Source organism: Leguminivora glycinivorella, chromosome 25 (assembly GCF_023078275.1).
Source record: "Leguminivora glycinivorella isolate SPB_JAAS2020 chromosome 25, LegGlyc_1.1, whole genome shotgun sequence".
Lineage (NCBI taxonomy): Eukaryota > Metazoa > Arthropoda > Insecta > Lepidoptera > Tortricidae > Leguminivora > Leguminivora glycinivorella.
Genome location: NC_062995.1, coordinates 2,211,871 through 2,224,077, shown reverse-complemented (window position 1 = coordinate 2,224,077; position 12,207 = coordinate 2,211,871). Strand labels below are relative to the sequence as shown.

General features: G+C 38.1%; 1 protein-coding gene across 1 annotated transcript in view; it reads right to left on the bottom strand.

Annotated features, from left to right (window-relative positions):
- LOC125239296 (GTP-binding protein 2-like) overlaps positions 1 to 12,207 on the bottom strand; it is a 66,448-nt gene that overhangs the window by 52,672 nt on the left and 1,569 nt on the right. The window contains exons 2-5 of the mRNA XM_048146838.1: positions 9,161 to 9,277; positions 6,278 to 6,421; positions 4,141 to 4,208; positions 2,078 to 2,197 (exon numbers count right to left, since the gene is read on the bottom strand). Of these exons, the coding sequence (XP_048002795.1) occupies positions 2,078 to 2,197; positions 4,141 to 4,208; positions 6,278 to 6,421; positions 9,161 to 9,272 (444 nt within the window). The 5' untranslated portion in view covers positions 9,273 to 9,277. The remainder of the gene's footprint in view (positions 1 to 2,077; positions 2,198 to 4,140; positions 4,209 to 6,277; positions 6,422 to 9,160; positions 9,278 to 12,207) is intronic.

Below are 12,207 nucleotides of genomic sequence, written 5' to 3'. Positions count from 1 at the left end.
CCTCCACCATTAGCCCGGTCCACTCAGCGAGGCACGTTACAAGGCAATGTGCTCACGTGCAGACGTGCTTCGGCCGAGTCACGCCCGCGTGTTGCCTCGGCCGAGACACATTGGACATTTGCCGCGTGAACACATGGCCTCGCTCTGTGTGGAAACGGCTAACGACAAACACAAGAACTCGCTTGGTGGGCACTCGTGAACTTTGCTCAGATGCCGGAGAACCCGCTGGGTTATAAATTTCGACCGGTTTCTGACGTAGTGCGCCACTTTTTTAAACCACGTCGGTGGCAATCAGGTATACGGTCCGCCTGATGGAAAGCGGTCACCGTAACCTATGTACGCCTGCAACTCAAGAGGTGTCACATGCGCGTTGCCGACCCATTAGAAACTTGTACACTCCTTTTTTGAAGAACCCCATACTGTAGTTCATCGGGAATACCTCGACAGGGAGCTCATTCCACAGCCGGAGCGTTCGTGGGAGGAAATTCCTCTGAAACCGTACGGTGCGCGACCATTTAGGTTGCAAGGTGTGTGGATGAGCGCCCTGTCGATGGCGAGCGGTGCGATGATTAAAAGTGGCCGTTGGCATGTCAAACAGTTGTCATTTTTGTCTCGTCTTAGAAAATACTGTAAGATACCTTTTCCAGTGTGTCGATGACGCTATTTGGTCGCCCAGGTACATTTCCACAGTGATACCAGTGCAATAAATAAACTACCCCACAGAAACGGCTTTTTAATTTCAATAAATATACCAAAACGTATTGTGTTCAAATTTATTTTCGTTTATACAGAGTCATTATTTGTATAATGGAATATGTAAAGATTTTTAATAAACTTGTAAAATATCGGCAATTTTACGGCAATGGTGCAATTTTTTTATAGCACCGTCCACACCTTTGTTTACAATAATTCCGGCTAATTCAAAATAGGAATATAAATGCTGGAATAATATTCCTCCACCATTAGCCCGGTCTACACAGAGTGAGGCACGTTACAGTCAAGTGCAAAAATACGTATCGAAATAATCGTCTTATAAATATGGTACTACGCTCTTATTACACCAGACTAGAGATGGGCCGAATATGGACTTTGCCGAATACGAATATTCGGCCGAACATTCGGCTCAGCTCTTACCGAACCGAACATTCGGCCGAATATTCGGTTACGCCATGTTTTAAAAGGGTATGTTCATTAAAACTATTAAATGATTGATAATGGTTACATATGTTACTACAACTTTGTTTTTATGATTTAGTAGATAACAAAAACTTCGTTAAAAGTGTTAAAACCGCTCTGAACTCTTCTCAACTCTTAAACTAAGGTTTTTGAACTTTTTTACAAAACAATTGTATTTATATTTTGACGCATAGGTTTCTCTCTCTTTTTAGCAGTACCTTAAAAAGCTACTAAAATAGGAGGGTATTATCCAATGGAATACGTAAGATTAACATTAGTTATTTACTTTGTTTATTCGGTAAATATTCGGCAATGCAACCTAATTATTCGGCCGAATACGAACATTGAAAAACTTGCCGAATATGCCGAATACCGAATATTTACCGAATATTCGGCCCATCTCTACACCAGACTAAGATGCTATAGGACATATTTTTGAGTAAGATGTGTACACCCATATTTTTAACCCCCGACGCAAAAACGAAGGGGTGTTATAAGTTTGACGTGTCTGTCTGTCTGTTTGTCTGTCTGTCTGTGTGTCTGTCTGTGGCATCGTAGCTCCCGAACGGATGAACCGATTTTGATTTAGTTTTTTTTGTCTGAAAACTGAGTTAGTCGGGAGTGTTCTTAGCCATGTTTTATGAAGTTTTAGTAATATCACCGCCCACAATATCTCTGCTTTGCCTAAAGGTTGACTGGTAGAGAATGCTGTCTGGCATTAAGTCCGCCTTTTGTACTATAAGTTTTCTTTCTTTGTGTACAATAAAGATTAAATAAATAAATAAATAAATATATAAAATCGGTCCACTATGTCGGTCGGGGGTTTTTTCAAAATTTTAATTACTTACACTTGACTGTGCTCACGCGACAAGCTTATGTAAATACGGTATGAAAATGATACCTTTTCCAGTTTGTCAATGACGCCGTGCACATCATCATAGTCGCGCAGATCGCTGACGTTGTCGGCTGACGGCACACAGGTCGTGTTGTTCCATGCCTGCTCTTCTTTGATGGGCGACACCTACAAATTAAAGCACAGCCGCACACATTACACATTAAAGTACAGGCACAGCCTAGTGCGGAGACCCCTGGAAATGCAGAAACCTAACTCTGATTTCTTTCTTAAATAAATAATTTGTAGTGAGGTCACAGTCATAGCAGCGTCATACACACACACATATATATAGAGAGCGACCTTTTACAGATCATTAAATTATGCTATTAAGTACAAGGATAACCTTTGAAATATGAAAACACACTACCTTGAAACACAGCACAGCCAGCTTTATTTGACGTTCATAAGCGCATTATAATATGCCTACTTGGAAAAATAAATATTTCATTTCATTTCATTTCACATGACATGATAACTCCCCATTAGTTGATAATTTTAGACTAAACCACAGTATATACACGGTGTTTCCGGTATCACTCAAAACCTCAGACACCCCAACTGATTTTTATTTTTTTAAACTCATCTAGAGTATTCATCTTTCAATCTGATCGTTACTTTTTTTTTAATTGAATTTTTAATTTTCTGTACAGCTCTACTTGACTTTTAGCTCTACACTCAATAAAATAATTGCTAACTACCATCATAAACCATAAGACTATTTATTTGTGGACGTTACTGCAACGACATAAGGTTTACCAATAGACAGCTAAGATGTCACTGTAAAACACTTTAAAGCTTTGTCACAGTAAACTTCAAATTGGACAGGTAATCGCAGTAAGCAAATAAACTCAATATTCAAAATGACAAGGTTGTAATTAGGTAGGAGTTCAATTTGTTATGACTTATGATAAACATTAAGATTAAACTGACAAACAACGTCAAACTAGTAGCGGAAACCCAAGTAACCGGCCAGTATTAATACCCCTAAATACTGAAAAAAGGTAAACAACCTCTAGCAATGCGATATACACAATGTTGTATTACGAGTACAATAGAATGGGCACGTAAAAAATAACTAATAATACTAATTTAAATAAAATATTACCCCCATCAAGATATAGCTCAATCGATTCTACTCTCGATTCTGAACAAAGTGTTTTCAGGTTTTTAGTGTTAAGTGAAACACGGTGTATAAACCCGATGTATTTTCAAATAAATATACAGTTATTCCCAGAGTCTTGACTTGTCATTACTAGGATTAGGACTTTTTATGCCATACCGTGGTGTTCTAAAATCCGTGGAGTCGACATATGAAAAATTTTCGAAGTCAAAGTCAAAGTCCAACAGTATGATGTCATATTAAATATAAGTATTTATATTCAATTCAATTCAATCATAATCCTATATAATACATACATACATACAATCACGCCTGTATCCCATAAAGGGGTAGGCAGAACACATGAAACTACTAAAGCTTCAGTGCCACTCTTGGCAAATAAGGGGTTGAAAATAAAACCTACTATATAATAATACCAAAAAATTACTATTAAGACAAAATCAACTACGTTCGATTAAAATGAACTCAGTAACGATTGACAGTGTGTATAAATATTTATATTTAATGTGACATCATACTGTTGGACTTTCACTTTGACTTTGAAAATTTTTCATATGGCGACTCCACGGATTTTAGAACCACGGTATGCCATAAAAAGTCCTAAGCCTAAGTCATTACCTCCGGTACGCCCAACATTTCATGGCGATCCTGCCAGTTGGGCTACTCGAGCACTAGCCATCTGCTCGAGGCAGCTGTTAAGAAACGGACTTTACAATTAACTCTACTAAGTAAGTGTCAAAACTGTGACATGTCGTCTATCGAACACACAAAACCCGTGTCTCAACAGTAATTGATGTAACATCTATCGCAGGTAATTATATGGTGCTTTTTAGAAAAAAAAAATACGAATTTACCAAAACTAACTATGCTATTGTGTTTCCTATAATGGACTTAACTACATATATACTGAAGTTAACGGAAATCAATAAAAACACGGTGTATAAAGTACCTTTTTCCGTCTGCGGTTCTTGCGTCCAGAGTTGCGTCGCTTCGGCTTTTTGTCGTCCGCTTTAGGATCTAGAACAATACAAACATTTGTTATTTCAGTCTTTAGTAATTTTAATAATCCGATATCGGATGTCGGAAGGATTTCAAAGGCAAAAATCAAAGATGGCTGCTAAAATGTATGGGATACACAGATCAACTTAGCCCCAAACTAAGCAAAGCTTGTACTATGGGTGCTAAGCGACGATATACATAGAAAACATCCATGACTCAGGAACAAATATCAGTGCTCATCACACAAATAAATGCCCTTACCGGGATTCGAACCCAGGACCGCGGCTTAGCAGGCAGGGTCACTACCGACTGAGCCAGACCGGTCGTCAAACATCCGATATCAGATCGGATAATGTGAAAACACCTACGGCCCAGCCACGACATTGGTCTAAGCGCGACAGCGGTGAGCGGCGGTCATACATTGGAGTGATTGGAGCGAGACACAGCGATGGGACTTTTCATTCGCACGTATGTTTGCCGCTCACCGCTGTCGCGCTGAGACCAATGTCGTGGCCGAGCCGTTAGGCACTGGTCCCACCGCGAGCTAGTAAACTATGAGCTATCGGCTATAAAAACGAACAAAAGATAATCACTCCCGTGTAAAGCGATTTATAGTTCATAATATGAACTATAAATCGCTCGCTTGGAGACGAACTATAACCACAGAATATATAAAAGTACAAGTACAGAAGGCTCACTCTCAACAACCTGTCAACGGACTGCATGCGACATTGAGTTCTATCTATTGCGCAGCGTGAAGGTTGTCAAACTTTATGAGTCGCAAACTCGCGGCCGTCGAAATGTACGGAAGAAACGAGGAGTGAGCCGCCCTTGGTATAACTCGCTGGCGCTATCATTGCGTCTCTTTTATTTACACGCGACTATCTTTCGTTCGTTTCTAGCTCATCGCTTACTTGCTATAGGGAACTTGACTGTAGTTAAAATATTTTATACCATGCACGGAATAAAGCATCAGATAATTATAAGAAAAATATGGACAGAAGTTATTTTTAAATCCAATTTCTATTTAACAATTCAGGTAGAAATATATAAAGTAACTGAGTTGACCGTGACGTCACTCAATTCAATTTAATATAAATTCCATATTAGCAAGTCGTTCAAATTCGTTTTGACAGTTCTTAAAAAGAAGCTGATTTGACTAGGGGGCAAGTAGCCTATTGGATGGACCAGTGCCTACGGAAGGACTCTTCGGGAAGAGTATCGTTCAATGCCTTGTGTCTTATCTATAGACAACATTATGTGAGTGTGCACGGGAAAACGTCCCACTTTGTCGATGAAAGCCGCTTTGTCAGTTTATTCATATAAAGATACAAGTAAATCTCGCCTTAATGGTAACCGGCAAATTAAGACGTTTTACTAAACACACTCACATATTTTCCTTCCTTCATAGTGTAGCTCTCTAGAATCCTAGTTGGACGAGTATGGGTCATGATCGGGAAATCCTATCTACTAACTCCAAACCATACTCGTGAGAAACGTGAAAGGGGCATAAACTGGAAATACTAGCTACTTTGTAACATCTGTATGTTTACCTTCCTTCTTCACCTCGATGTAGCTCTCAAAGTAGCTGCCGTCCTTCATGAGCAGTTCTGCACTTAGCTCTGGCTTGCACAGAAAGCCCTTCCGGTAGTTTCTTTCTTGCCCTGTGTCTTGTAAACAACAGACCTTCGTTCCTTCTTAATGTAGCGTTAGAAGCAGATGACATACTTCCCTATTGCTTCAAAGGCATTGAAAGTGTGATAGGGGCAACAACAGGAGAATCCCATACTTTTTTTTATTATAAATGGGCTTACTCTTGGCCACAGACCAGCCAAAGGCAGAGACGTGGCCTACGATTGAGCGAACTCGCCCAGAAGATGCCTGTTCACCCTAGATTGACCTTGAAACTGAAGGTTGCCGGGTTATATGAGCTCGGAAATATAGCCATCTACTTATGTTCCGCCTGTGGTGAACGATTATAGGACATGATCAATCCTGTCTACTAACACCAAACCTTACTCGTGCGAAACATGAAAGGGGCATAAACTGGAAATACTAACTACTTTTTAAACTTTTTGTATGTTTACCTTCTTTCTTCATCTCGATGTAGCTCTCAAAGTAGCTGCCGTCCTTCATGAGCAGTTCTGCGCTCAGCTCCGGCTCGCAGAGGAATGAGGACTCTTCTGGTAGAGTTTCATTCTTGCCCTGTGTCTTCCTGCCTCTTCGCCTGCCTGATCAATAGAAAATTTAAAAATAAGTAGGTGTTAAATATGTCAAAAGATACATAATCAAAACGACCACTTTTAGTATGGGGGTCAGAATCCGAACACACTATTAGCTGTCAAATCAAGCGAATTTTACCCTAATGAAAGTAATGAATAATGTCATGGTTTTTGAGATATAGACCGTTTAATTTATAAAACGTAAAGAAAAAAGTGGCAATATCTCGAAGACTATGACATTTTCATTAAGGTAAAATTCGGTTAACATGATAACTAATGAGATGTCCTAATCAACCCTTTTGATTTTGACGTTATTTTACGCGACAATGAACGTGTATAATATAAAAATTTACTACAGTTTCGAAGCGCTGGTAGCCTAGCGGTAAGTACGCGCGACTTTCGTTCCGGAGGTCGCGGGTTCGAACCCTGACTCTCACCAATGAGTTTTTCGGAATTTATGTGTGAAATGTCATTTGATATTTGCCAGTCGCTTTTCGGTGCAGGAAAACATCGTAAAAAAACAGGACTAATTCCAAATAGGTCCAGTTTACCCTCCTTGTTAGAAGGTCAGATGGCAGTCGCTTTCGTAAAAACTAGTGCCTACGCCACATCTTGGGATTAATTGTCAAAGCGGACCATCCCATGAGCCGTGGCAAATGCCGGGATAACTCAAGGAGGATGATGATGACTGCAGTTTCGAATAGGCTAGTTTCCTACTAGTCAAATCAGCTCCTTTTTAAGAGGGCTTTCGTGTTAAAAATAGTGAAATCGCAGCCGAGCGCTCGATCATACCGTGTGTGGTATCAAATTAAAGGGCTTTGCGAGTAGTTTATAAATATATATCACATTATAGGACTTTTTCTACTTGGTCTAACAAAATATGAGAAAATGTCCAAAAGTGGTAATAATTGTACCGGTGAAGGCTCGTTTTCAAAAAATTGGCAAAAATCAATAATAGCAATTTATAATCACTAAGGCATAACAGCAATTTAAGTAAACGTTGCAGATTAATTTAGTATAAAACTTACTTCGATGTGATGTAGATTTTCAAAGAAATTGTCACTTAATTTTAGGTAATTTCTGAAAAAAATTGAATTCGCCTTAGGCTAGTTTACTCTTTTTCAAAAACTTAAAATAAAAATCTAGTCTGAAATGATTGTGGTACAGGATATACAAATTATAAATTTACCCGTTTTAATATTCAAAATTGTCCAAATTTTACAAATAAGATCGACTGATTTAGCTCTATACGTGCGTTTTTCTAAACGTCCATTAGAGAAAAATTCATAATTAATTTAGTGAGTTAGTTTTCAAAAATCCAGTCTTATAAAAATCAAGATAATAAGATGCTCTAACTGGAACTTGAATTAAATAAATCTATTGGATAACGGAAAGTGTAGTATTTCACCGACTAAAACTATCAATTTTACATTCTTTTGACGTTTTTTTTGAAAGCAGCCTTAAGAACTGTCAAAACGATTTGCTAATATGTAATTACTATGAAATACTGAGGAGGACTTCCGGTTGGGACGCCATCATAGCGGTTTCGTGTCGTGAATAATTTATTTTTCTTTTACTGTTGTTTAAAGTGTAATATTGATAGTGTATTATGCAGTAAACTAATGGTGTAGTGAGAAGCTGATGAAGAATTGTTCTCGAAACGCGTTTAGCCTCTTTTTTGTCGTAAACGGCCGGTAGTCCACGTGCTCTTGTAAAATCTAGCTATCAATTTACAAGTGCTAAGTCACCGTACAATGTCGTACTTACCGTACAAAAATTACTAATATTAGCTCATATCACCTTGACACTGGCGAAATAGTCCCAATGGACTGAAGCCATTTAATTTTAAAAACTGAACTGAAATACTGAGGAGTGTCGTCAAAACTTGGGATTAGTTGTCAAAGCCCCAGGCTCCCATGAGCCGTGGTAAATGCCGGGATAACGCAAGGAGGATGATGAATTGATGACTGAGGAGTGTCGTCATGGTCAATTAATTTACTTTATATCTTTCTCTTTGACTTATTAAATAGAAATTATGAAAAAAAGTGGCCCGCCGAGTTTCTTGCCGGTCCCATAGTGGATTCCTCCCAACTAAGGGGGGACTGGAATCTTCTCGAGGCCTTACTGTCTCGGCGGGACGAGAACGCTATAACGCGGCGTTCCGCTTTCACCGCCACGGGCAGCCTGCCCGCTGTGTGCGTTGCTGCTACAGACTCGGTACATTCGAAAGAACGCAGAACTCTGAACGCGGAACGCAGAACTCCAGACCGCTCTCTGTCTGCGCACGCTCTTAGGGTTAGAGCCAGCGTCGCTGTATGTACGTTCATATGCGCATTGTAATATGCCTACTTGAAATATAATATATTATGTTTAAACATAACTACATGTTTTTCTTCTAATTACATACATACATACAATCACGCCTGTATCCCATAAAGGGGTAGGCAGAACACATGAAACTAATAAAGCTTCAGTGCCACTCTTGGCAAATAAGGGGTTGAAAGAAAACGAAACTGTGACATTGCAGTGACAGGTTGCCAGCCTCTCGCCTACGCCACAATTTAACCCATATCCCATAGTCGCCTTCTACGACACCCACGGGAAGAAAGGGGGTGGTGAAATTCTTAACCCGTCACCACACAGGCAACCCTCAGCAGGGCAGGGTTCTTCTAATTATATGGTGCTTTATTTCGTGCACTGCATAGAATATTTTATTTTAAGTATAGGAAACTAGGCTATTGTCCTTACCCTTAGGCGGATCTTTCTTCTTAACATTGTCCTGGTCGGGTTTCTGCTGTTTCCTCTTAGCCTTGCCCTGGTTGCCGTCCGACGGGTCGAATAAGCTGAAGAAGGAGTCCATTCTCACTGTAACAAACAGTAACAATAATGATATCTACATATTTATCGTTTACTAGCTTTTGTGAAAGATACAAAAAGTAGCCTATGTCACTCTCCATCCCTCCAGCTATCTCCACTTAAAAAATCACGTCAACTCGTCGCTCCGTTTTGCCGTGAAAGACGGACAAACAAACAGAGACAGACACACACACTTTCCCATTTATAATATTAGTATGGATTTCGCAGCATCCCTAGTGCCAGATGAACCGATTTAGATTTAGTTTTTTTTGTTTGAAAGCTGAGTTAGTCGGAAGCGTTCTAAGCCATATTTCATGAAAATCGGTCCACTATGTCTGGGTTTTTCAAAATTTTAATTGTGTGGTTAGGTTATCAGTTTATATTGTAACAAAGAAGAAGAAGCGCTGGTGATCTAGCAGAAAGAGCGTGCGACTTTCAATCCGGAGGTCGCAGGTTCGATCCCGGCTCGTGTCAATGGGTTTTTCGGAACTTATGTGCGATGCGATGATTTGATATTTGCCAGTCGCTTTTTGGTGAAGGAAAACATCGTGAGGAAACCGGATTAGTCCCAATAAGGCCTAGTTACCCTTCGGGTTGGAAGGTCAGATGGCAGTCGCTGTTGTAAAAACGCCAAATCTTGAGATTGGTTGTCAAAGCGGACCCCAGGCTCCCATGAGCCGTGGCAAATGCCGGGATAATGCGCGGATGATTCTAACAAAGAATTAAAAAGAAGTGCCTTGTGCTTTATATCAGACATAAAATCTTCAGATAATCTCAAAGGTCATTGACATATAATATAAATAATGTATAGTATATGTATTTGTTTTGCACGCGCGGTAGGTATTTATAGATAAGTATATGTGTCATTATCAAGGGTAGAAACTGTATAACTGGCGATTCAGTGACATTTTGTAGATAAGTGTTTGCCAACAATATCTACAATTAATTTACATACATACATACATACATACAAACACGCCTGTTTCCCAGAGGGGTAGACAGAGATCGCGGATTTCCATTTACTAAAATCATGACAAACCACTTTCGCTTCACACACTTTCATAACGTTTCTCATACACGCTCGTCGGTTTCGAGTACTTCTGACCTGGCCTTTTTGCAATATTTCCCCGATTTGGTCGAGAAAAGTTCGCCTAGATCTTTCACTTCCAACTGACCCTTCCACTTTTTTTTTCAAATACTTTCTTCGTTAATCTATTTATTAGTATAATATATATATAATTTATTTACTTTTAAATATTGTATGTTTAGGTTTTTTTGCATTTGAGTTCCACATTTTATGTGACATTTGTACCAATATATCTTTATAAATTGTTTACTTAATATTTAAAACAAAATTTTAGACACATTCAAGATTGTTTTAAAGACTGAAGACTTGGATTGGATCTATAAGACTTAAGAAAAAAAGTTAAAAAAAAATTATATATGAATCAGCTTCCCAACAATATTAATGGACAACATTTCAGCATTCTGAAATAACAGCTTTCATTCAACCATTTTTAATAGAAATATCAAGCCAAAATGTTGGCAGCACATCAGACGGGGTTTGGCATTGATTCTATTTGGCCAGACTATCTCTGTTGGTAAACAAAAAATAATTATAAATAAAGTTCTATTATGTCATTGAAGATTCCGAAGTTTTCTTACGCTTAACTCTGGCCTTTTCTATAGAAAATCCATACTAATATTATAAATGAGAAAGTATGTGTGTCTGTTTGTTTGTCTGTCTTTCACGGCAAAACAGGGCGACGAATTGACGTGATTTTTTAAGTGGAGATAGTTGAAGGGATGGAGAGTGACATAGGCTACTTTTTTTCTCTTACTAACGCGAGCAAAGCCGAGGGCCAGAACTAGTAGTTTATAAAGTAAAGCCACACATAGAGTAGAACTGTAAGAGACGCGCAACAAGTGTATATGTGAGTCTCTTTAGAGTACCATTAAGATGAAACATATATGAATAAACTGACAAGGCGACTTTATAGCAATCAACAAAGTGGGATGTTTTACTAAACACACTCACATAAATCATCATCATCATATCAGCCTTTTATCGCCCACTGCTGAGCATTTCTCCCGGTCCTGGGCTAAACTCATCCAGTATACATACATATGTAATTTAAATTCTTTGCACAAAAAAAGGCCACAAATTTGAAACATGTAAGGCTCTTCATAGATAAACTGAAACATAGAACTGACTTAAAAGTAATGTAATAAATGTAATATAAAAAAAAAATGTTTTCTTGAAAATTATATTTTAATGTGGTTAGACTTAGTATGATTTACATATGATTCATAAGTTATCATGATAGAATAAATAAATAAATAATTATGCAATCTGTTAATGATCTATGCAATATGATAAATTATGCATTAATTCAATTTATTACCAAACATTATATATTTTGTAAACTACAAATAAATACTGTATTTTAAGATACTTATTTAAGTTTCTTTTTAAATGTTTTATGGTATTTTCATTTCATTTCATTTATTTAATTTCAATATAAACTTACAGTTTAACACCAAAACGTTTACATGAGACTACAAGTCCTTTTTATAACTAAAACACTAACCACACATAAAAAAAAACCGGCCAAGAGCGTGTCGGGCCACGCTCAGTGTAGGGTTCCGTAGTTTTCCGTATTTTTCTCAAAAACTACTGAACCTATCAAGTTCAAAACAATTTTCCTAGAAAGTCTTTATAAAGTTCTACTTTTGTGATTTTTTTCATATTTTTTAAACATATGGTTCAAAAGTTAGAGGGGGGGGACGCACTTTTTTTTCCTTTAGGGGCGATTATTTCCGAAAATATTAATATTATCAAAAAACGATCTTAGTAAATCCTTATTGATTTTTAAATACCTATCCAACAATATATCACACGTTGGGGTTGGAATGAAAAAAAATATCAGCCCCCACTT